Genomic DNA, 26,724 nt, shown 5'->3' on the forward strand with positions numbered 1-26,724 from the left:
TTGTTTGATCTAGCAGCCATTTTATTCAACTCATGTCCTTGGGTCCATTCCATTTACAATACAATAAGGGAATAGTGGGAATGGTAGCATGTTCTATTGAGCTTGAATAAAGAGGAATGGTTGGAGTTTCCTTCATATATAAGTATTTGGTAGCATGGTTAAAATGTGATCTTAATGTACTGAAAATGAATACAAGCAGACAGCCATTACATATGTTTATTTCAGCTCTTGCACCTTCTTCTCCAAACTGGCCTGGTTGGCGCCACTAAATTCATGCACCTAGGAAAAAAAAAAAAAAAAAGCAACAGCATTTAAGATCATAAAACATTAAAAGGTAAAGCCTGGAGACAGGCTTTATCACTATGGACTACTAGAATTCTCCTAGAATCCCTATAATGTTCATGGCTCAGTCCTTATGGTGATCATCTCGAGGGAAGAGTTAGGCAATTTTGCTCAATTCTTCCCTATTCCCCAAACATTAGGAATACATCCCAGAAGACAGAACAGGGAAAACATTTCTAAAAGGGTTTGTGCTAGAGAGAACCTTCAATAGAGCAGGGGAACTTATTTGCAGAGATTTACAAGATCAGGCAATAAATGTCTGACTTACCATACCAATTGTTAGAAATTACCCTGTGTTCGACTACGCGATTGTTTCCATTCCGTAAGATTTCCGTTTTTTAGCGGAAACAAACAGAAACCATTTGCAACAGAAGCATTACCATTGAAATCAATTGAAATGCAAACGGAAGCTATGGGTTCATGGGTTCCTCCAACGGAACCCATGAACAGAAAGCGAACACTGATGTGAACAGGCGCTCACGTGAACTGATCCCTATATAATATATATCTCAAAAAAAGGTTGTGGTTTATTCAATCAATACAAAGATGCAACGTTTCTGTCCAGCCTTAGGACCTTTCCCATGCTTGATATAGGTCCTATAGCAGGACGGAAACCTTGCAGCTTGTGCTGGCTTAATAAACCACCATTTTTTTCACGAACACGGAGTGCTGTGGGACTTTCTTCAATATTGATCTATATCCCCTGGATCGGGATTACCTGCTTGCACTTGAGACCATCTTGGAATTAGCTCTCTAGGACCTACTGTTCACAAAAGAAAATATAACACCACTGGCTTGCAGGTCCTTTATTCTTAGCTTCACTCATACACACAAATTTAGACCAGGTTTCCATAACATCCAAGCCATTTTTCTTTACTCTACGTGTTACTCACTGTAAAAACGAACTGTACCTATACTGGATTTGAGCATTCTCATGAATTTAAACCCTTTCATACCAGTCACGCCTCCAAAAAGGAACCCTGCACTTAGACTAAAGACTCCCGTGGCAAAGCGCATGTCTGCTGCCCAAGCTGATGAAATTTCTCAACAGAACCAAGCCTGTGGATTTTAGCATTCTCAAAAATGTAACCCCTTTCAGACCAGTCATGCCTCCAAAAAAGAACCCTGCACTTGGACTTTATTGAATATGTTGGCTTCATATCAGTAGGAAATTAAGTTTTTAAACACACACACACACACACACACACACACACACACACACGCCGGGTAAGGCTGCTATTTTATACTATAAAAGCAAATGTCTGTTTGTCTGTCCTCTATAGGCAATCAAAGGCCTGAACCATTTGACCCAAAATTTGGCACACAGGTACATCGGGTGTCCGGGAAGGTTTTTGTAAATGTCCCGACCTTGCAGCTGTTCTGTTATCAGCCACTACATGATCACAATCCAATACTATAAAAGCGAATACAGACATTCGCTTTTATAGTAAAGATGTTTTTATCTTGCAGTAGCAGGTAGTACACTTTAGAAAACAATCCTAGATGGGAAGGTACAGGGGGGCGGTTACCCATCGCAACCAATCAGGTTACTGATGGCCAGGGGGAAAGCTGCATTACAACTGCAAGCTGATCAAATTCATCATACTGCTGCACGAGCTGCTCAAACTCCTCAGCAAACTCTGGCTTTCTCAGCAACAGATCAGACAGGTGGCTCTCAGAAGCCCAGAGACTCCTGCCCGAACCCAGGCCAGAAAGCAAGCTGATAGTCTATGGCCAACTGGTAATAAAACTTCCAATGTTGTTAATCAACAGGCTCTGTCACAATCTTATGACTCCATTTCCTACCAGTTAAGCTGTTAGGTATTTAGGAAGTTAAAATTGAAATAAACCGTGTGTAACTACCGGGGTATATAGGGCTACTAGCGATTTACCCGTAAACCAAGAAATCATGAGGGCATAGATTAGCCTCCTGGGCACACTCGGAACAAATCCAATGAACACACAAACAGACAGACCGACGTGTTATACCTGGGCAGCGCCGGGTACTTTAAAGTGGCGGGTTTTATTCACCATAGCAAACCCGCTGACAAAGGGGGAGCAATAGTTGTTATGAACACTGCAGATAATACATCTGAGATCTACAGACAACTTGATGATGACACAGTATATAGACGTGCCGTCAGTGACCCCAAGTTTGAGATATGTAGAAAACGTAAAACCATTTTGACTGAAGCTAGAGAAGAGGATCGGATATATGACTCGCTACTTACATTTCTATCCATAGAATACCCAGTGACTCCCACTCTATACATACTGCCCAAGATACACAAAACCCTGGTCAAACCACCTGATAGAACCCACATCCAAGACTATTTTTACTAATGTGGCGATCTTCCTAGAAAAAAAAAACAACTCAGGAACTTTGCCACAGACACCCCATCATATATCAGGGACACTGGTTATTTCCTCTCTAAGCTACATAATGTCACCGTTTCAAAAGGGATCATACTAGCTTCTTTTGATGTGGTAAGTCTGTACACGTCCATAGCCCACCAGACGGGAATGGATGAAGTAGGTGACTGTCTACATAGTGGGCATTTCTCTGAAAGTGGCAGGCTTTTTTTCTCCTCTCTCTAGTGGAAATTGTACTTTATTACAATAGAGCAATGAGGGATGGCTAAGGGTTCAAACATGGCACCCACATATGCCAACATCTATATGGCCATGTTGGAGACTAAAACATATATACGTGTCATCACATTTTAATAAGGTACACAAATGGTGGCATTATATAGACTACATATTTCTTATTTGGACAGGCTCCACTGGCGACTTACTTGCCTTTCATAGTTTCCTTAACACCATAGACCAGAGAGTAAAATGTACTCTTGTACACTCTGACACTGCGATAGTTTCTTTGATACTATGGTGCGGATAGAAAACGATTGCCTTTCAACAGACCTTTTTGTCAAAGCCATAGATGTGAACAACCTAGATTTGACAGTTGCTATCCCCGAAGCATGATCTGCTCACTCCCATTTAGCCAGCTGTTACGAGTCAAAAATATAGTTGACGATAAACCAACATCGGAGTTAAGACTGACTGAGATGAGCAACAAGTTCAGAAAGATAGGGTACCCTAGGCGGTCTATTGACTCTAGTCTTGAAAGGGTGAGAGGGGTGTCCAGAGTAAATCTTCTCACCAATACCTCATTGGGCCCCACCGCAGGTAAAACAGATACAAGAGTCCCTTTTGTCTCCATGTACACAGAACAGAGCTACCACACAGCTCAGATTATTAGGAAGAACTGGTCTATCTGCCACAGCAACCTAAGGCATGTACGAGAATTTAGCCGCCCTCCCCTTTTTTCTTACGGACGCCCCACCAATCTCAGGGACACAAGTTGGTCAAGACAACCAAACCGGAGGAATCTCTTGAGCAACAATTTATAGGCACACGAAGGACAGGCTTTAATACCTGCCTGTCCGCTTTCAACTGTACCCTTATGATTAAGGGCAATATATTTATTCATCCCATTACAGATAGAGAGTTTCACAATAAGCATTATCTCACCTGCAATTCATCCTTTGTCATTTACTTATTGGAATGACCTTGCAAAATTTGGTATGTAGGGGAAGCTACCCATGAACTTAAAACTAGACTCAACAATCAACAATTTACTATTAGACACGAGAGAGATTGGATCTACCAGTCTCTAAACAGGTTTTTGAATTAAGGCATACCCAGAAACATATTCCGAATTAGAGATTACATTCCACCACTACAACGGGGTGGTGACTAGATACCTTCCCTCAAAAAACAAACAAAAAAAACCAAAAAGGTCCATGTGGCATCAGCATATGGTGCATGGCTGCGTAATTTTCGCGCAGCCGGTATCATTATGAAACTGTTTTTATGTTTATAAACAGAAAAGCACGAAGTGCTTCCGTGTGCCGAGCGCGATTTGCATGCACCCATTGCGCGAAGCACGGGCAAGTATAGGACATGTCGTGAGTTTTACGCAACGTACATACGCTGCGTGAAAATCACTGACAGTCTGAACGGCCCCATTCACTTACATAGGCCCGCGCGACGCAAGTGAAAATCACGTGCGAAGAACGGACGTATAACACGTTCGTGTGAATAAGGCCTTAGTCTTCTCTCTCCGTCACCCTGGATCGCTGTGAGGGGAGAGTGAAGGGGCTGTATACACACGACCGTGAAAAAAATGGCAGTTCCCAACGGATCAACTGACAGTTTCTTATGGCTGTTTTGCATCAATGTGTCTCAAATTTGAATCCATTTTCCGGCTGTCTGACCATTTTTAACCGCCATTTGCCATCCATTTTTTGCGGACGTTAAAAATTAGAATTTTAATCGTTAGGGATTTTTTGACCCAACTCCCTGAAAACACCAGTGTCCATGTAGATAGTGACGCAATACCACTATAGATAGTGCCACATTGCCCACATAGATCGTGCCCACTGTAAATCGTAGCAGTGCCCATATAGTGCCAGAGTTCTCCCTGTAGATAGTGCCCATGTAGATGGCACTACGTACAGGGGACACTGTGGTGCTAACATAATGCCACATTGCCCCTGCAGATAGTGCCACACCCCTTGTATATAGCACCCCGCTGTAGATAGCACCACACCCCCTGTATATAATGCCACCCCCCTGTAGATAGCAACATCCCCCCTGCAGATAGCGCCACCCCCCACCCCATAAATGGCACCCCCTTCCTTTAAATAGCACCACTGTAGCTCCCTGTAGGAACGAATCCCTCAGGTCGGGGATTCCACTCCTACAGGTAGCCCCTGATGTCTGTCCATATATGGATAGTGACACCAGGGGCTTCTCCAGTAGCGGAATCCCCGGCCAGTGTGTCGGCCAGGGAATCCGCTCCTAGAGAGAGCCACTAACGACACGGTCCAAATGGACAGTGACATCAGGAGTTCTCTCTAGAAGCGGAATCCCCGCCAGTGCGATCTGACACCGGGGATTCCGCTACAAGAGGGAGTTCAGGTGACGCTATCTACAGTAGGGGGGTGCGTTAATATCTACAGTGGCAGGAGGATGCCATTTGCAGGGGGGTGGCACCATCTACAGCAGGAATGGAGGGAAGACAGGGGCACCATCTACAGAGGGGTTTCAAGGGGTTGTGGGTGGCTCTATCCACAGTGGGGGGTGTATTCCGGGGCTCTCAAAGACCCGGCGACATGAGAGTGCAGCGCAGCTCACACTGAATCAGCACTACACTTGTTAAACCCGTTCCAGGCTGTCAACATCTATATACGTTGGAGTGCTGCCTCTATTTTTTTTTGGTTGCTTGTATGACTGGACTCTGGGAGGATTGAATTGCACCCGACCCCTCAAGTAGTGTAGTGCTGCGATAGATAGAGATATAGAGATCGAGTCCTGCCACAATATATACACACACACACACACACATATATATATATATATATATATATACATACACACACACACACACACACACACACACACCAAAAGTTCCGGAACACCCTCATAACTTTTGAACGGCTCGAGGTAGAGGGTTGAAATTTGGTGGCATTTAATGGGGTCATAAAAGCTACCATAAAACGAGATAGAAGATATCGAGGCACTCACCGGATAATCAACAAACTTTTTTATTCCTGGATCTCGGTCAGGATGTGGAATGTGGAATAAAATCTACCAGTTAACGCCCAAAAAAAAACACCGCCTTGGGGGTGGTGGGGTGAGCGGGGGAAGCAAAATCTTAAATGGCATGGGGGGGTCAAGTGGGGGCTCATTTGAAAGCTCTTTTCAATATGAAAACAATGCCGCAATCGATTTTGAGATAGAATTTGTTTTTCGCTGTGATATTTTAGGGTATGTTCAAACAGCAATGCCAAATACGTATGGAATTACAGAGCTTTTTTCAGCTGCGTCCATTACGGACGTAATTGGAGCTGTTTTTCAATGGAGTCAATGAAAAACGGTTCCAATTACGTCCCAAGAAGTGACATGCACGTCTTTGACACGGGCGTCTTTTTACGCGACGTCTTTTGACAGCGACACGTAAAAATACACCTCGTCTGCACAGAATATTGTAAAACCCCTTGGAATCAATGGGCAGACGTATTGGAGCAGTTTCTTCAGGCGTAATTCGAGGCGTAAAACGCCTGAGTTACGTCCGTAAATAGGCCTTGTGGCTAATTAGCTGCAGAGGCTGAGCTGTGCTTTAAGGCTATGTTCACACTGAGTTTTTTGCAGGCGGAATTTCTGCCTCAAAATTCTGTTTGGAAGTTTGAGGCAGATTTTCCTCTCCCTGCACGCCCATTGAGAGCCGCGGGCATAAAACGCCGCAAAATACGCTTTCTCTGCCTCCCATTGAAGTCAACGGGAGGTCAGAGGCGGTAACGCCCGAAGATAGGGCATGTCGCTTCTTTCTCCTGCGAGGCGGTTTTACCGCTCGCGGGAGAAAACCGCCCCCGCCTCCCATTAAAATCAACGTGAGGCATTTTCGGGCCGTTTTTGCCGAGTTTTTTGGCGCGGTTTACGCGTAAAAAACCAACAAGTAAAAAAACTAATTGTGAACATAGCTTAAAAAGGCAGAGAGTGCATATGCTCTGGAGACAAAACTGCTGTGCATAAAAGCAACTGGTGTGTTTTGTTAGAGAATCTGAGCACTAGGATCAGCTCCCTTGACTTAGCACCTCTTGTGTAGTTAGTGGCCAGACGGCCTAGGATTTTCTTTTGTACCTGTTTGTGTAACTGCCTGAAGAACAAGTAAAACTGGTTGACCAGCAAAACCATTGTTACCAATAGTGCTTTCTAGATGATGTCCACCCCATTCAAACTAAATTTACAGTTCTGAGATGTTCTTAAATGACAAATACATACCCGTTCCCCATTTTTATAGAAGTGAAAGGTTGGCATACACTTGATTTCACAATGTGAAGCAACATCCTGAAAAAAAAAAAAAAAAAAAATTCACATAAGAAAGACTAGTAATGGCATTTCCAAATCTACATCACGTTCCTTTATCCAATAGTACAGTATATTTTTAAAAAATAAATAAATAAGTGCAAAATAAAAAGTATCAGACTATAGCCTCATACAAACTGCAAAACTGTGTGCAGAAGGCTGTAAAGCGGCACTACGCTATTGTTTCCGCAAATAAACAAACCTTATGAAACGGAAACCAGCTGCAACGGAAGCATTACCATTGAAATCAATGGTAATACAAAAACGGAAGCTATGGTTTCCATTTGGCTTTCCGTTCCAACCGGTTTCTTTGTGCCACTTTGCCCTAACATTGAAAAGTGGCATAAAGTGTTATATTTTATTATCTACACGAGTACTATGCTGCCTTTCAGACTTCCTACAGGTAGAAGAGTAAATCATTGCAGAAACTAAAACATTGAAGAACTATGCATTTAGCATAATGTATGTGTTAGGCCCGATGCACACGACCATAAAATCACCCGTAATTACGGACCCATTCATTCCTATGTCTAACAGACACTTTCCCGTAGACTTACGGGAAGGTGTCCGTGACGCAGAAACTTTCCGGAAAAAATAGGTCACGTCCCATTTTTTTATTTTATGGACCATGCTCCCATACTTTATAATGGGAGTACGCCCCGTAAATGCGGACGGCTGTCCGCAGCCATCTGTGCCAGGCATGGTCGTGTGCATGGTGCCTTACTCTGGGTCAAATACAAAAAGGAAACCTCATCTGAAAAAATTTCAACAGTGGTCGATAAAAAAACAGATCTTTTTATATGTATTTTAAATCATCTTATTATACAAGTAAAACAGGTTTTTATTGCTTAAAAACCCCCCAAAAAAGAGAACAGATTGTTCTTACTACATGGCATTTAAAAAAGGTTTTGTGTATTGACTGGTCGATGTCAATATATGAAAGATAAGAATGGTGGTTTCCCCTCGTATCTACCGCCTTCTTCCATTTTCTTTAGTTGGTTTGTCATCAGTTCTGCGATCTAGAATCTACACGTGCGCTATTATCCGCATTGCAATGTTTACTGCTGTGTTCATCTTGGTGTAAAGATGTAATTTGGTATGATGGCTTCAAGAATAAAGCCAGAGACGGAGGACATAGATTTTACCTGTGCATCATCCACATCCACTTTAAGAAATACTACATCATCGTATTTCGCACTCAGGCTCTAGAATCAAACAAATGACAGAAGAATAAGTAAGACGTAAAACGACTCATAGTAATTAACGCTGCAACAATCTACATAGACTATTAAGGTAAGTTTACCGCGTCGGAATCTGTGCCAAAAAACTTCTGAAATCCCACCCCTGTTGATTTCAATGGGAGGCAGAAGTGTTTTTTTTTCCCCAGGCAACTTTTAGACGCTCACGAGAAAAAAAGCGGCATGTCGTTTCTTGCCGTGGTTCTCGTCTCTGCCCTTCCATTGCAATCAATTAGAGGCAGATTCCTGAAGGAATTCTGAGGCAGATTTTTTTCTGCCAGCAAAAAACTCTGAACAGGGCCTTGGGCGGAGTTCACACAGAGTTTTTTTGCAGGAGGAAAATTCTGCCTCAAAATTCCGTTTGACCTTCCTGCACGCCATTTGCCGCAATTTTCGCTCGTGCTCATTGAGTGCTACGGGCAAAAAACTATGCGAAATACGCTTTCTCTGCCTCCCATTGATGTCAATGGGAGATAAGAGGCGTAAACGCCCCAGAAGATAGGGCATGACGCTTCTTTTTACCGCGAGTGTTTTTTCCCACTCGCGGTAAAAGAAATGCGTCCGCCTCCACTTGAAATTAATGGGGACATTTTCGGCCGTTTTCCGACGCGGTTTCCGCGTCAAAAAACTCTGTGTAAACTGGCCCTTAGACTGGATTCACACATTCAGTTTTGATGAAGTTTTTTAGCCAAAGCTTAAAAAAGTACAAAAGTGCCCTCCAGTTACACCCTTCTGCGGTGGATCTCCCGTTTAAGTTCAAAATTGGGGTCCCCTGTGTGTTGTCCCAAAATGGCTACATCGCTTCACAGACTGGGACTTTGACACTCCCTCTGTTCACGGATTGGATGGAACTGCTCACGTGACCAGGTCCAGCCAGTCCGAGAACAGTGGGAGTGTCTCAGACTCGTATCATAAGAAGCGCTGCGGCCATTTTGGACAGCACAGAGGGGACCCTAAAACAGCAGATCCATGTCAGAGGGGCACAACTGGAGGGCATCAGATATTATTACTCCATATGCACCATGATATTTAAAACGTTGTCCCAGGACTGTAGGGTCGCATTAAAGGTTTTGTTTCATGAAGAGCAACTCCATTTCTAAAGGCAGCCAACCAACTCTTCCAGCAAGAGAAACATGCAGCCGACTATACATTTTCCCTGTAGCCACACAGGGGAAAAGTAGTGTTACGTGCCGGCTATTCAAATGAATGTCCTATTTTCTCACAGACCCTTTGCACGTCCGTTGAAACAACGGTCGTGTGAACTGCCACATTGAACTATATAGGTCCGTGCGACGGCCGTTGTTTCAACGGCTGTTTAACATGTTCGTGTGAATAAGGCCTTAAAAATGGATAGATATAGGCATTTACGCTGTATTGCATTATTTTACAAGTCAATTCTCACACTTGAAACCACTTCGTGTAGATCCTCACCCTCCCCTCATAGGCCCACAGAAGTCAAAATGCCACAACATTTGACTGGTCATTGCCAATAAAGCAAAATAACCACTTTAAAGCCTCCTTCCTTTATGGCGTTTTAAACTGCATGAAAAAACGCTTCTAAAAACGATAGCTGTTTTCAAACGTAACATGCATTTTTTTTATGGCGTTTTTAGTGTCATTTATTGTGGTGTTTTTCCTTTGGTGTCATTTTGTGCATGCTTTTTTATGGTGTTTTTTGAAGTCTTATACAGAAGCCTATGGGAAAAACACCTAAACCCCCCCCCCCCCCCAAATAAAAAAACACTATACCAAAGAATACTGCGTTTGGAAAAAAACCACTACTGACCACAAAATTTCCCCAAAAATGCCACAAATGAAAACACGGCTGCGTGTAGTGCCTTTGATATTTTATTATAGACTTTAAAAAAAGCAACACAAAAAAACCTGAACAAACAAAGACACACATTAAAAACACCATGTGCTGTGTGTGAATCCAGTCTAAGGCTATGTTCACACGGAGTATTTTGCAGGAGGAATATCTGCCTCAAAATTCAGTTTGGAAGTTTGAGGCAGATTTTCCTCTCCCTGCACGCCGATTTTCGCTGAGTTTTTCCCCACGGCCATTGAGCGCCACGGGCATAAAACACCGCGAAATACGCTCTCTCTGCCTCCCATTGAAGTCAATGGGAGGTCAGAGGCGGGAGCGCCCGAAGATAGGGCATGTCGCTTCTTTTTCCCGCGAGGCAGTTTTACTGCTCGCGGGAAAAAGACGCCGACGCCTCCCATTGAAATCAATGTGAGGCATTTTCTGGAAGCTTTTGCCGAGTTATGCAACGCGGTTTCCGCGTCAAAAAACTCGGCAAAATACTCTGTGTGAACATAGCCTAAGGGCCCGTGCGCACGACCGTAAAAACGCCCGTAATTACGTACCGACGGACACCTTCCTGTATACTTACTGGAAGGTGTCCGTGCCGTAGAAACCTTCTCTTTTATGGGCCGTGCTCCCATACCTAATATAATGGGAGCACGGCCCGCGAAAACGGCCAGCTATCCCCGGCCGGGAATGTAATTACGGCCACGGTCGTCTGCTTGGAACCTAAGGCCCCCTGCACACGACCGTATTTTCATCTACCCGTAAATACGGATCCATCGTTATCTGTATATACGGAGGGGTGTCCGTAAATACAGTACGTATTGCATCCGTATTTACAGATCCGTAAAAAAATAGGGAGGCTGCAAATGATGTCACCAACATGTTGCATAGCAACGTTACCGTACATACGGACGGTTAACGGATGCACATCCGTAGCCGTCCGTATTTACGTAAGCGCCCATAGGCTTCTATCGGAGAGCCTGTGACGTAATTACGGACAAGAATAGGACAGGTTCTATAACTTTTTCGGCACGGACACCCATGCGTAAAAATACTGAAAGGTGTCTGTGGCCAATAGAAATGAATGGGTACGTAATTACGGATGAAATATACGGTCGTGTGCATGGGGCCTAAGGCCTCCTTCACACAGAAAACTTCTGGCATTTTAAACTGCACCAAAAAAAATGCTGATAAAAACGCAAGGGTTATTAAAATGTAACATGCGTGCTGTCTGTGTGTGTATATATATATATATATATATACACACACACACACATATACACACACGTCATTACTTACATCAAAGAAAGGTCCAATCATTTTACATGGCCCACACCATGTGGCTGTGAAGTCGACAACTACGAGTTTGTTACCAGCATCACTCAGGGCACTCTTAAAATCATCCTGAAATAAAGAGAGGGTGGGGGGAGGATTCAATTGATTAAATGTCATACATACATACAAGGCTTCACAGCCATCCATCTACAGTGACCCTCCAGTCCAAAAAACACTGACTATACATTCAAAATGTATAGTCAACTTACCTGCTGCCCCACTACTGAATGATCCGGCCTCCATTCCGGTCCACATTTTCCGCTCTCCAAGATGGCCGCTACGTCCTGCGTTCTGGTCCCTCATTGGAGAGTGGAAAATGGAAGCAACTGCAGCGATCAGTTGATTGCCAAGGATGTCAGGAGCCGGACCTGTGACGAACAGCAGATTTTGCCAAGGGAAGCTGCGTCCACCCAAACACGTTGCAGCAGGGAAAATATAGTATTACATGGCGGCATTTGTAAGCAGGGGAACCCCCTCCATGATGTCCATATTTCTTAATAAGGCCTATGGATAGTGTTTGTGTTCATAAAACAACCCTTAATTTACCATGCCATCAGTCTAGTGCAGAAGCCAAAAAATAATGGCATAACAATTTTGGAGGGGGGGCTAGTCAAAACACTCCATATATGAGATGAACAATCCTATTGAAATTCACTGTGTATCTGTCTTTTACAATTAAGGGTTAAACTAATTTACTTTCATCATTTGAGTAGCTATTTGCATTACCGCATGAGAAGAATTACCACAGGATTTCCGATTACACACAGTGACTCAGCATTATTGTTCCACAAGGCGTTTCTTCAGTACTGCAACTGAATACTTGTGCGTTGCTGCAGAAAACGTACACAGATTCTGAAAGAGGATAGAAATCTGACTACACGCAGCAATGTAAACAGAGCCCACACTGGCCACACGAGCCCTTCCTATATACCGTAAGTGAAGAAGACATTCATTCTGCTGTCATATCCCACGCTGTTCACAGTTTTTTTTTTGCAGGCAAAAAATTCTGCCTCAAAATTCAGTTTGGAATTTTGCGGCAGATTTTGATCTGCCTGCACGCCGCTTGACGCGTTTTTTGCTCGCGCCCCTTGCGCAAAAACGCAGCGAAATACGCTTTCTCTGCCTCCCATTGATGTCAGATAGGGCATGTCGCCTCTTTTTCCCACGAGCGGTTTTTTTTTGCTCGCGGGAATATACGCCTCCGCCTCCCATTGATATCAATGGGAGGCATTTTCGGACGTTTTCCAAAGCGGTTTCCGCGTCAAACTCAGTGTGAACTGAGCCTAAACATTCCAGCCATGAGCGATTTATTCTCAGAACAAGATTCTTTACTCTGCTAGAAACCAGGGCAAATAGATAGGGCTAAACCGACATCACCAAAATCATCTGCAGGTTACGTTATAAAAAGCAACTTACAATTATTACATTATTACGCACTAGAACCATTATTACACAACTTTATCACCACGTAATTCTTCCCATCGCAAGTAATAATATGCAGGTCTTTATAATGCCACGTACTTGCATGACACGGCCCTTGTGTAGTCCTAGCCAAAGCAGCTCCATGGATTATTTATTCACTGTATAAAAGCTACAAGGAGTCCCTAAAGGTCCGTATCATGCAACTTTTTCTTGTGAAATCCAAGTGACAACAGCTTTGTGTAAAAAGTCTGAGGCACGTGGAGGTTCAGCAGAGCCCAAAAAACTATTAAGGGATCCATAGAACAGAGTCTTAGGGCTCATTCAGACGAGCGGGATTCTCGTTGTTTCAACGCACAGCACACGGACCCATTTATTTCAATGGGGCTATTCACACATGCGTGAGTTTTCACGCAACGAGTGTCCGTTGCGTGAAACTCACTGCATATCCTCTATTGGTGAGTTTTCACTGGGTGCGTGAAAAACCACATCCGTGTGCTGTCCGTGTTTCACGCATCAATTACATTGGAAAAAAAAAGTGCTAGTAAGTGTGTGAAAAACACGCCACATGCAAAACACACTGATGCAAAACACATCAGTTTTTTTACACACATTTTTTTTACACGTGTAAATCGGTCACGCTCGTGTGAATGTAGCCTTAATATATTTGTGGACAGGAATAGGAAAATGTATCAAACAGTTAAGCCAGGATTTTATAACCGCAACCTGTGAACTACACATTTTTAAAAACTCATTGATTTGCAAGTACTCTTTTAAGCTGCAGTAAAAATAGCAAGTAAGCCTCAATGTGTGAACACAACTTTATGGACTGCCAAATAAACCGGTTTTATTAAAGTGAATGGTGGTGTCTGACATCTGCGACCCGCATTAATGTTCACACGGCTTATTTTCGGACGTTTTTTAAGCCGTAAAATCGGAGGAAGAATACCTCCAAACATCTGCCGCTTTTCATTGACTCTATAGAAAAACAGCTCCAAAAACGTCCGTAAAAAAAAGTGGCGAAAAACGCGACTTGCTAAAAAAAAAAAAAAAGTCTGAAAAGCAGGAGCTATTTTATTAGGGGTAAAAGAGATTAGACCCCCCCCCCCCCCACACTGATAATTCTCATGACTTGTCCAAATGACAGGTAGGTGAAATGTACAATCCTGGACACCTGCTTTATGAGAACGATAGTCGAAAAATATGGGCACATCAGTCAGCTGAGAGCTTCTGGCCCTTCATTCCAGTGATTGGTCTCAGCTGCCAGCCCCCCGACCATCAAAACTTCTTACATCTCACTATGACACGTCAGAAGTTTACGAAGCGACAGGTACCCTATAATAAAGATTATAAAGATGACAGAGTATACATTTGCTGACTGTGGAGCCAAAGTTTACGTGAAGCTGCACCCTCAGACAATTCAGCAGCCTCAATATAATTCTGAGTCATGCTGTGTAAACACTTTATACACTAATAAAATTATTAACCACATATTCCGAGGAGGAAGAAATAAAAGGGTTATTTAAACAATTGCACAATGGAAAATTCCCATTTTGATGAACAAATGAGTGAGTAGGGAGGAAGCAGTGGCGTTCTATATGCACGACTATGAACAACGCACCAACCACTACATTCATATTAAAAAATACGACTTGGTATCCAAAAAATATTAGGGTGGATTCTCATTCCGCAGAAATTTCTGTGGCTGAAAACAATCCGAATGGAACTTGTAGAACAACCCGATTCAGATGAATGGAAGTGATGTTCAGTCTCAGAAATGTCTTCAACAAAACCTGCTGCGTGGATCCACACTCAGGCCACGTGCACACGATGCATATCATATGCAGATTTTACTATGTTAAATCCGCAGCTTAACCCCTTCCCCTCGTAAAACAATTTTTATTTTCATTTTTTCCTCCCCACATTCCAAAAGTCATAACTTTTTAATTTTTCCATCGATATAGTCCTATGAGGGCTTGATTTTTGTGGGATGAGTTGTAGTTTTTAGTAGCGCCATTTATTGTGCCATATAATGTACGAAGAAACGGGAAAAAATTATTTGTTGAGTAGAAAATGAAAAAAAAAAAAAAACTGTGATTCCGCCATTGTTTTTTGCGCTTCGTTTTTACGGAATTCACTGTGCAATTAAAAACAGGTTAACTTTATTCTGTGGGTCAATACGATTACGTCGATACCAAATATATAGTTTTTTCTATGTTTTACTACTTTTCCAAGTCTTTTACTACTTTTTGTGTCACCAAATTCTGAGAGCCATAACTTTTTTATTTTTCCGTCGATCAAGTGGTCTTATTTTATACAGGATAAGCTGTCGTTTTTAATGCTTAAAAATGGTAACTCCGCACTCCAAGGTTTTATGCAATAAGTGATATTTTATTTCACATATAGAGAAAAGTTATAATCCAAAATTGGTTTAAGGCTTTTCGACCTTCTTCAGACACGGATTACGTCTGTGGATATGTGGCGCTTGCGACCTCGGTCACTGTTTGGTAATAGGCCGCCAAAATGTTAAACCAATTTTGGATTACTACTTTTCTCTATATGTGAAATAAAAATCACTTATTGCATAATACCTTGGAGTGCTGAGTTCCCATTTTTATACATTGGCGTGGAAGCCTACTTACACCCCCTGAAACACGGATGCTGTGATACCAATTATGTTTAGTTTTTTTTTTTTTTTTACAATGCTTTGGGGGGAAAATGGGAAAAGGTTATTTTTTTTTTATTTTTAAACTTTTTTATTTTTATTTTTTTTATTAGTCAACAAGTTATCGTTGGATTACTTGCACTATATACTGCAATACTAATGTATTGCAGTATATCATCTTTCTGACAGGCTTCTATTTCTGACAGGCTTCTATTAAGCCCTGCCAGAGGCAGGGCTTAATAGGAGCACAAAGATGGCAGATCTGGGGGCCTTCATTAGGCCCCCAGGCTGCCATAGCAACTATCTCGGGGGTTGTGATGAGCTGCTAGAAGGGGTCGCCCCCCTCTTTCTAACGATTTCAATACCGCGGTCGCTATTGACCGCGGTATTTAATGGGTTAAATCCCGCTCGTTACTGTGAAGTGTCGGCTAATACAGCAGACACCCGCATTTTATGAAGTGGGCTCACGCCGCTCTATACTTCCCCTACTAGGCTATGACGTAGCCATACTTCAAATGTCTGGAAGGGGTTAATACAAATGAAGCAAAGTAATCTCATCTTATCTCTTTCAAGTCATCTCATCTAGACGTTGCAGAATTTTTTGTGGACCTGTGGTGCGGGAATTCAAATTTGCAGCACGTCAATTTATCTTGCGTGAAACTCACGGACAGTCTGCACATCCCCATAGACTAACATAGGTCCGTGCGAGGCGCGTGAAAATCACGCGCTTTGCACGGACGTATATCACGTTCGTCTAAATAAGCCCTTACATGCAGCCTAAGGGCTTATTTAGCGAAACGTGTAAAGTCCGTGCAAAGCGCGTGATTTTCACGCGCCTCGCACGGACCTACATTAGTCTATGGGGTCGTGCAGACTGTCTGAGTTTCACGCAGCGTGTGTCCGCTGCGTAAAACTCACGACATGTCCGATATTTCTGCGTTGTTCGCGCATCACGCACCCATTGAAGTCAATGGGTGCGTGAAAATCACGCGCAGCACACGGAAGCACTTCCGTGTGACGCGTGTGATTCGCGCAACAGCAGTAAAACCTATGAATGAAAACAGAAAAGCACCACATGCTTTTCTGTTTACAAACATACAAACAGAGTGTCATAATGATGGCGGCTGCGCGAAAATCACGCAGCCACGCATCATACGGGAATGACACACGGAGCGGTTAAGTACCTTTTGCGCGCGCAAAACGCACGCGCTCGTGTAAACCCGGCCTAAGGCTGAGTTCACACGTTGCGGATTTGTCGCAGATCTCACCCTTTTGCATTGCAAAGTGTAAAATCTGCGCTGAAAAACCATCAAATCCGCGACGTGTGAACTCAGCCTAAGGCCCCCTGTACACGCTGCAGATGTCTTTGCAGAAATTTCTGTGACTAAAAATCAATACCATTCATCTGAATGGGGTTGTTTCTAAAGGTAAGGACAAAATCTGCAACCTTTTGTGAACATAATAATCCCCTAAAGCGTACCTAACTTGTCATTGGACTTTTCAGAATAAGCGGACATGTGTGTACATGAGGAATATCACTATTTCTGGCCATTATATGTCTTATATTCTGCAATATTTAGAAGTCCCCCCTGCAGGCTCTATCTTTAATTCTCAGTTGTCTCGGAGCTAGTTAGCGTAGCCTAACTTCTATCATGTCTTCTATACACCGAACACAACGAAGAAGAGAATCCTGCTCTCCGATCTCTATCTATCACATATATAGAAGCCTATTATACAGCAGGAGATTATACAGCAGTAATGAGCAGTGTAGCTAAGAATCCAGGACTGGGGTGACATAGAAATCTTACTATGAGCAGTTGCGTCTGTGTGTGTTTCTCCTCTCACTCACTCTGCTCCTGCTCTCCTCCTCTATCCCTGATAAGTGGAAAAAGAGGCATTTTTCTCTAATAAGATATACTATAAAGTTTATTATATTCAATTATACTATTGATTTATGCAAAGTTATTCAAAGTGCAGTGCTCATTTAAATTCACTCATTTGTTATACATGCTGGGTGATACTTCTGCTATGTCAACCGTACTACGCCTGGAGAGAATCGTGCACGGGTCCTATTAATTAGAATAGTGCAGAGTGCACATTACAGCAGGACTACAACCCGCTTAGTCTGGGTTGTCACTGCGCTTTTCCCTTAAATGGAGTTTGTCACCAGAAATTTGCCTATCAAAGCAGCAGCACAGTAATGTAGTTTAGCCTCACCTGAATTTAACGCGGTTTTAATTTTCAGCTGATTGGCTCCGTTGCAGCGATAATAACTTTATTCCCTATACGCAAATTAGCTTTTTGGAGCAACGAGGGTGTCATGTGTCAATTCAGAAGAAGAGGCGCGTGCGCGCTCAGGAGAATACGGGGCCAGGCATGATCACGACTGCTACATTGCCTGGCCTTGTCAATCAAAGAAAGAAGGGAGAGGGAGGGCGAGACTGGGGAAAGTAGGAAGAGCAGTTTGGAGCAATGGTGACACCCTCGTTGCTCCAAAAATTTGCATATAAGGAATAAAGTTATTAACACTGAAATGGAGCCACTTATCTGATAAATGAAAACAGAGTTATTATATTCAGGTGGGGCTACACTATATTACTGTGCTACTGCTTTGATAGACAAATTTCTGGTGACAGACTCAAGACTTAGGGTATGTTCACACGAGGGCGTCCGTTACAGCTGAAATGACGGGGATGTTTCAACCTGAAAACATCCCCGTAATTTCAGCCGTAACGGCATGTGCAGGCGATTGAACGCCGCGTCCATTACGGCCGTAATTAGCGCTGCTATTCATTGGAGTCAATGAATAACGGCTCCAATTACGGCCAAAGAAGTGACAGGTCACTTCTTTGACGCGGGCGTCTATTTACGCGCCGTCTTTTGACAGCGGCGCGTAAATTACGCCTCGTGTGAACAGACAAACGTCTGCCCATTGCTTTCAATGGGCAGATGTTTGTCAACGCTATTGAGGCGCTATTTTCAGACGTAATTCGGGGCAAAAACGCCCGAATTACGTCCGTAAATAGGCTGTGTGAACATACCCTTAAATTTAACGTGTATGTCGTGAAAGCTCCCGACGTAAATGCTAAATGTCTCCTTCGGGGGTAATAGTAAGATTATAGCTAAAAGAGTGTACTTATGGCCAGTATACATCAGTATACCACAGAAAATGAAACATGGACTAGCGTAGTAAACTAGGCTATTCATTCCATGGAATTCTGTAAAAAAACAAACTGCATCTGTTAAACGGATACCATACTGGCCTATGGGTGACGGATGCCAACATATGGCATCCATTTACTGTATACATCATGAGCTTTTTATGAGGTATCCATTAAACAGATGCCGTAATAGCCTACGGGGAACGGGCTGGTGTGTCGGTTGTGATATGTAGATAGTCTATAGGTCGCTCTCTTCCGTCAGGCTGATTGCTTGTGCGTTCAGTTCCAGGATGACTTACAAAGCAGGAAGGACAGATTTCGCCATTCAGGAGCTTTGTGTCCTGACGCAACCTGTCCTGCTACGTGAGTTCTCCATTATATAATAGAACAGGTTTTGGGTTTACTAACTTGATGATGGACTTTTATTCAACCTAATGATTACCCCCTAGATAAGAGTTTATAAATATAAAATGTATTTTTTAATTATTTCATTTTCTTTCCCGGAGAAGCTCTTTAAACTGCACCTTCCTATTTGGCAAGTGGGAACACATGGCTGCATGAACGGTATGTTCACACGGCAGCCTCCGTTACGGCTGAAATTACGGGGCTGTTTTCAGGAGAAAACAGCTCCGGAATTTCAGACGTAATGGCATGTGCAGGCGCTTTTCGCTGCGTCCATTACGGATGTAATTGGCGCTGTTTTTCTATGGAGTCAATGGAAAACGGCTCCAATTACGTCTCAAGAAGTGACAGGCACTTCTTTGACACGGGCGTCTTTTTTACGCGCCGTCTTTTGACAGCGGCGCGTAAAAAAAAATGACCGTCGGCACAAAACATCGTAAAGCCCATTCAAATGAATGGGCAGATGTTTGCCGACGCTTTTGAGCCGTATTTTCGGACGTAATTCGAGGCTAAAACGCCCGAATTACGTCCGTAAATAGGGTGTGTGAACCCTGCCTTACAATAACCGATCCACTCATAAATAAAAACTAGTGCATCCAAGTAGTGGAGAAGTTGCTCTCCGCAGGATATATTCACATCTGCATTGGAGGCTCTGCCAGAACCTCCAATGCAGATTTCTATGAAATATGAATTTATTTTTCCCCAACAAAATGAGGGACACCTTAGAGGAAACCGAAGGACATCATTGTAATTCAATGGGATCCATCGGGTGCTGCTGGTACCCGTCATGCAATGGATCAGGCTATATGTTGGAGTTTCCGTTATAACAGAGACCACAACGCAAGTGTGAACAGCACCTAACCAGCAATTTACAGCCTACACTGGAAAAAGAAGTAAAAATCTTACTAGCAATGAAGAATACTACAGAAAAAGATTTCCCTTTCGATTTCTTGTGATAATAGTAATGCCCCATAAATGAATATTTCCTTGTAACGTCTTGCGGTTTGCTGCACGGAGATCAGCTGAAAATCATGCCAGCTGACAACGCCCTGCAGGGTTTTACCTTCATCTAATAGAATACCAGAGGACAGTGAGAAACACACACATACCAGAAAATTACATCACACTTTACACAATAAAAAGTCAACCCATTACGACATCACACCGATCAGTAACCTTTGTAACATTTTTCTGGCATAATAGCAAAGACAAACCGCCGTATCTATTAAAGGCTATGTACACCTTTGAGAGTTTTTTTTTTCTTCTTTTTTTTATAAAAATTTTTTTCAGGGTGTTTGGTGCAACTTTCTAATTACTTTTTATTAAAAAAAATAAAATACTTTTTGAGATACAGCTGCTTAGTATTCTGTATACAGAGCAGCTCTATCTTGCTGCTGAGACCTGAATCCGTCAGGTCAGTGGGACTGACGGGTTCAGGACAGCGGATCCTGCATGTCTCGGACACGCAGGATCCACCTGTAAGGGTATGTGCACACGATAACGACAATTACGGCTGAAATTACGGAGCTGTTTTCAGGAGAAAACAGCTCCTGCATTTCAGACGTAATTGCTCGTACTCGCGTTTTGCGAGGCATCAATTACGGCTGTAATTTGGAGCTGTTCTTCATTGAAGTCAATGAAAAACGGCTCAAATTACGTCCCAAGAAGTGTCCTGCACTTCTTTGACGACGCTGTTATTTTACGCGCCGTCTTTTGACAGCGTCGCATAAAAATTACAGGTTGTCGGCACAGTACGTCACCAAACCCATTGAAATGAATGGGCAGATGTTTGCCGACGTATTTGAGCCATGTTTTCAGGCGTAATTCGAGGCGTAAAACGCTTCGTTTACGCCTGAAAATAGGACGTGTGAAACCAGCCTAAGGGTATGTTCACACGCACTAATTACGGATGTAATTCGGGCATTTTTGCCCCGAATTACGTCCAAAAAAGCGCCTCAATAGCGTTGACAAACATCTGTCCATTGAAAGCAATGGGCTGACGTTTGTCTGTTCACACGAGGTGTATATTTACGTGCCGCTGTCAAATGACGGCGCGTAAATAGACGTCCGCGTCAAAGAAGTGACCTGTCACTTCTTTGGGCGTAATTGGAGCCGTTATTCATTGACTCCAATGATTAGCAGCGCCAATTACGTCCGTAATGGACGCGGCGTTCAATCGCCTGCACATGCCGTTACGGCTGAAATTACGGGGATGTTTCCTCCTGAAAACATCCCCGTAATTTCAGCCGTTACAGACGCTGTCGTGTGAACATACCCTAAGGGTATATGCACACACAAAATCAAAAACGTCTGAAAATACGGAGCTGTTTTCAAGGGAAAACAGCTCCTGATTTTCAGATGTTTTTCATGGCCGTTTTTGGAGCTGTTTTTCTATAGAGTCAAAGAAAAACAGCGCCAAAAACGGCTCAAGAAGTGACATGTACTTTTTCGCGGGCGTCTTTTTACATTGAAATCAATGGGCAGTTGTTTGGAGGCGTTCTGGTTCCGACTTCTCAGCCGTTTTTCGGGCTGTTTACAGTCCGGGACTTGTGGCCGAAACACGTTCCGTCCTTTGCGGACCGAACATGCTCGTGTGAATCCAGCCTTAGATGTAATCGGTAACAGCTTGCTCCTGTGTGTCAGAGATACGCAGGACACACTGACAAGTTTTCAAAAGGTGTACATGGTCTTTAAGGACCCGGAACTACTTTTTTGGAAAAATGAGCAGATGTCGGAGAAAGTCGGCGGGGCTTCCCACCATGCAACATATTTATCACGTTTTTCTGTCACTTTTCTGGTTAGAAAGATCAGACGTTGTTTAAAGGCCATGTAAGACTTTGACGGCAATTTATTTATTTTTTTAATAAATAAAACTGTGTAATTTGATTATGAACAACTTTTAATAGGTTATTAAAACATTTCTTTACTTTGAGATACAGCTTCTACGTATCCTGGATGCATAGAAGCTGTATCTTGCCGTCTAAGGCTACATTCACACACATTTTCAGAACAATAGAGTTCTATGAGTGTATTCACACGGCCGTTTTTTTTAACGGCTCCCAAAGAAGTCAATGGATCAGTTTTTACCGGCCGCTTTTCAGGAATCAATCCTTGTAACGGCCGGTAAAAACTGATCCTGGCCGAGGATTCCCCGCACACAGGGCTACTTTGAGCGCTGAGTTTGGGGAAGCCCTTGACATTACTATCCATATATGGACAGTGATGTCGGGCTTTAAACTGTGGAGTCTCCGCCCTGAGCATCGAAAGATCTTTGGTCTTGAAGAAGCGGAATCCCCGGCCGACGCTCTGGCCAGGGGATTCCGCTACTGGAGAAGCCCCTGGCGTCACTGTCCACATATGGACAGAGACATCAGGGGCTCCCTCTAGGAGTGAAATCCCCGGCCAGAGGGATTCCGCTCCTACAGGGAACTACAGTGGCGCTATCTACAGGGGGAGGTGCCATTTACGGGGGGGAGGGTGCTATCTACAATGGAGGGTTCTTTCTATAGTGGGGGTGCCTTCTACTAGGGGGGATGGTGCTATCTACAGGGGTGTGGCCCTATCTACATGGGCACTGTGGAACTATATAGGGGTGTGACACTATCTACAGGGGACACTGTTGTGCTATCTACATGGGCACTTGACATCCGTTCTGCATCAGTTTTTCATGGCTGTTAAAAATAACTGATGCATTTCATTGGTCAGGCTTCTTTTGTCCCAGCCCCCTGAAAACACCCAAAGGAAGGTCACATGTTCACCTAGACACCATTTACAGCCTGATGAATACCTATACCAAAACCAGGCCAAATATTCCCTATAATGATCTATACATATCAATATATAAAGCACAATCCCTATATATATATATATATATATATATATATATATATATATATATATATATATATATATACATACATACACTACCATATAAATACTGTAATAACATGAGTACACCATAGGTACCATGCAAAAAGATTTTTATTATATTTAATCACAAATAGTAAAAACAATGGCCAGCACGACCTAAAAAATTTACAAACAAGTTTAAAACAACATGGTGGTGGTGGGGGGGGACTACAGAATACGTGCGTCAGGGTTCTGTGGTGGTGGTTTGGTTATAGTTGTGACTCACTATGCAGCACAGTGGTCGGTATTTTAACCTGGCAATATCCATGTTATAGACATCTTATATTTCTTTGAGACAGCACTGATAAACAGTAATATACTGAGTGTATACATTTTTTGTCTCTGTGTGCAATATGTATTACTATTTCATGTGATACTCTGTGTTATTCACTGCTATTTTTGTACTGTACTGGTGTGATAAGCTGCTTTGTATGCTGTAGTCCCCCCACCACCACGTTGTTTTAAACTTGTTTGTCAATTTTTTTGTTTGTTCTGGCCATTGTTTTTACTATTTGTGATTAAATATAATAATCTTTTTGAATGGTACCTATGGTGTACTAATATGTTATTACAGTATTTATACGGTAGTATCTATATATATATATATTTATAGGGATTGTGACTATTTACAGCCTCCCTGTATATGATGCCACACACCTCCATGTATATGATGCCACACACGCCCGTTTTTCACTGTCGTGTGAATAAGGCCTTAGCAACTGATCAGTGAAAAACGGACAGCACACAGATGTCGCCTGCGTGCTGTCCATTTTTTCACACACCCCTTAACTTTAAAAACGAACCAGAAAAGTACATAATGTACGTCACTTGCAACAGACACACGCTACATGAAAAAAACGGATGTGTGAATAGTCCCATTGACTTCTAACGGCAGGTAGCGATGCATCCCACTATATAGTATAGTCAGAGTGGGATATGACACCTCAACTCCCCGTGCAAAGCACTACTTAAAACTGCAGTGTAACAGGCCAGAGCATCGGCAACACTCTGGCCGGGGTTCCGCTCCTGGAGGAGTCCCTGATGTCACTATCCATACATGGACAGTAACGTCAGGGAGTTCTCCAGTCCCGTAACCCCCAGCCAGAGTGCTACCGATGCTTTGGCCGCGGACTCCGTAGTTGAAAGCCTCGGACATCACTGTCCATGAATGAGCAGTGATGTCAGGGGTTTCCCCGAGGGCCTGAATTCCCAAGCCGAGAACTACCTGATGCCCTGCCCGGGGACTATGTTTAACGTATACTTATGAAGGATGCCATGCAATTTGTGTCGAAAAAGCTGCGAGTCCACCACAAAAATTGCAACTCAGAAAAAAAAAAAATCTTATACTACCCAGAATTCTGTGCTTCTTCGTCCAGGCCGCTCTGCAGGACGTGTGCATTTTCTGCAGCAGACATTCCGGCCGAAAGACTGCACCACAATTTGATGCAGTGTTTTGGCCGAAATTCCCTGCGGCGCCATGGGAGGTATACGCTGTGTACTTTTACACAGCGTATCCACCCTGTGTGAAATATATATATATATATATATATATATATATATATATATATATCTCTCATTTAAAAGGGGGAAACATTTTTTATTTGCATTGTATAAAAACAAACAAAAATAATACTAAATATGCAATTATATATTTTCAAATAGTATATTATCTATCTGGGCTGGAGAAATCTTAGTAGCCACTGCTCCTAGATATGAACTACTGATGCTTACAGGAAAAGTTCACTTGCTGACAGGTCATAAAAGATCATTGATGGGGGTCTGAGCCCTGCGACTCCCACCGATTGCTAGAATGAAGGGGCCATAATACCCCTCTCATCGCTGTACCTCTACGTATTCTGTAATCTTTAATGTGGTCATGGAAATCTACCACTCACTATGTAATACACATTTACTGATCAAATTCTCCAGGAATGAAAATGATTCAAATGTCGGGATTGGGGGACCTGCCGCATGGAAACGTTTGGGTAGTATTGGCGTATAAGTTCATACTGTTGGGTGACGCAGAATGGTCTACAGCAGCTGGCTGCTAAAGCTTCCAGCATTTCCTATAATAGATACACATGTTGTAGGGGTTCCTCTTTAATTATTTATATATTCCATCAGCGCCGAGTACCCATCATGTAGCTCAGTTACCCGGTAACCTGTAAAGAAAGGCTAGGTAAAGGAGAGTATACAAGGCGGATATAGTCAGGGTTATAAAATATGCCAAGTCATTCTTGACTTGCACATTATTCAGAAAGCCTGAACACAGGACAAGTGTACTCACAATGAAGATCACACAAGTATACAGTAAATCCAGTGGTAATAGAGGAGTAGTGCCGGCTCAGGACTGGGGTGCTATATTCTGGTATATAATGGGGGGCACTACAGCAACACGACTTCCCTGGGGTGGATCTACATTGATCACCATACTCCCCTATGTACATCCAGAAGTAGCAGAGCTGTGTCATATGACTCTGGTACCAGGACGGCTCTCATCACAGATCACCGTCGGTTGGTGGTATTTCTGTAGAGGCATAAAGTAACGCAAAAGACACCGCACTGTATACGTCTTTCTACTATAAATGCCTCTGTATATGAAAGAACAGCAGACTACACTTTTCTATACAGTAAAAAGACTAGAAAAGTTATGCCAACGCATATTGGCACAGCGGATGGCACTAATTTAGCACCATTGGTTAAATGGGACTATTTGGATACATTCAGCGGGCACATTTGGATCCTTCCCGGCACAGAAGCCTAAGGTAGTGCAAAAATGATATGTGAACTGAGCCTTATCATGATAAACGGATGTTATCGCATTTACAAAAGAGTTACATGACAAACTCAGCTCTGCTACATCCATATAGAAAGACCTTTAACATTTCCTATTAATATCACTGAGATTCATACTCTTTACAGCAGTTCAAAAAAAAAAAAGAATAAATCCTTTTCCAGCCACAAGTTGCATTTGAAAATAAAACTTTCGCATAGGAATATATAATACCAGGAGGACTATAAAGAAGATCCAGTCTGCGGAGCTCAACCTTACACAGTAAGTCAACCGGTTTGACGGTCTAGAAGTCTCCGCGTGGCCATAGTCACATGGCACAAGATGTGACACACAATTAACGACCCCCATCTTACCAGACTGTCGATATGTCGGACCATGTTGCCGGTGATCGGGATCTGATGGACGAAGAGAAAAGTGATAAGAACCGGCGGCCGGATCAGTTAACAGGCAGGGTGTAGTGGGCGTGACAACGGGACGGGGCGTGGCTAGCAGGGAGGACTTGCGTACTGGGGCAGGCGACACATTATAGACCGGCTTCAGAAGCGAAGGGAGGGGACGCAGTTTCGTCTGAGGCGGGATTATGTGGGGACAGGGTGGGCTGATAATGCGGAACTGTACGGGAAGTGAAATCATTTCTTGTAAGTTGTGGCGTGGTCATGACTGAAAAGAAAATAGTGGGTGGAGCGGTTAACGGTCTTGTGGGAGGGGAGCGG

General features: G+C 43.1%; 1 protein-coding gene across 1 annotated transcript; it reads right to left on the bottom strand.

Annotated features, from left to right (window-relative positions):
* LOC142650904 (thioredoxin-like) lies at positions 1 to 26,724 on the bottom strand. Its single transcript, XM_075825647.1, has 5 exons — positions 26,365 to 26,724; positions 11,626 to 11,730; positions 8,421 to 8,480; positions 7,192 to 7,257; positions 1 to 279 (listed from the first exon to the last, which is right to left on the bottom strand). The coding sequence occupies exons 1-5, from the start codon at positions 26,386 to 26,388 to the stop codon at positions 217 to 219; spliced, it is 318 nt and encodes a 105-aa protein (XP_075681762.1). The 5' UTR covers positions 26,389 to 26,724; the 3' UTR covers positions 1 to 216.

Source organism: Rhinoderma darwinii, chromosome 1, assembly GCF_050947455.1.
Source record: "Rhinoderma darwinii isolate aRhiDar2 chromosome 1, aRhiDar2.hap1, whole genome shotgun sequence".
Classification (NCBI taxonomy): Eukaryota; Metazoa; Chordata; class Amphibia; order Anura; family Rhinodermatidae; genus Rhinoderma; species Rhinoderma darwinii.

Coding starts and splice junctions, on each gene's coding strand:
- LOC142650904 (XM_075825647.1), bottom strand. CDS start 26,388: ATGGTCCGACATATCGACAGTCTG. Junction 11,731..26,364: donor TCCGACATATCGACAGTCTG/GTAAGATGGGGG, acceptor TCTTTATTTCAG/GATGATTTTAAGAGTGCCCT. Junction 8,481..11,625: donor TGATTGGACCTTTCTTTGAT/GTAAGTAATGAC, acceptor GTTTGATTCTAG/AGCCTGAGTGCGAAATACGA.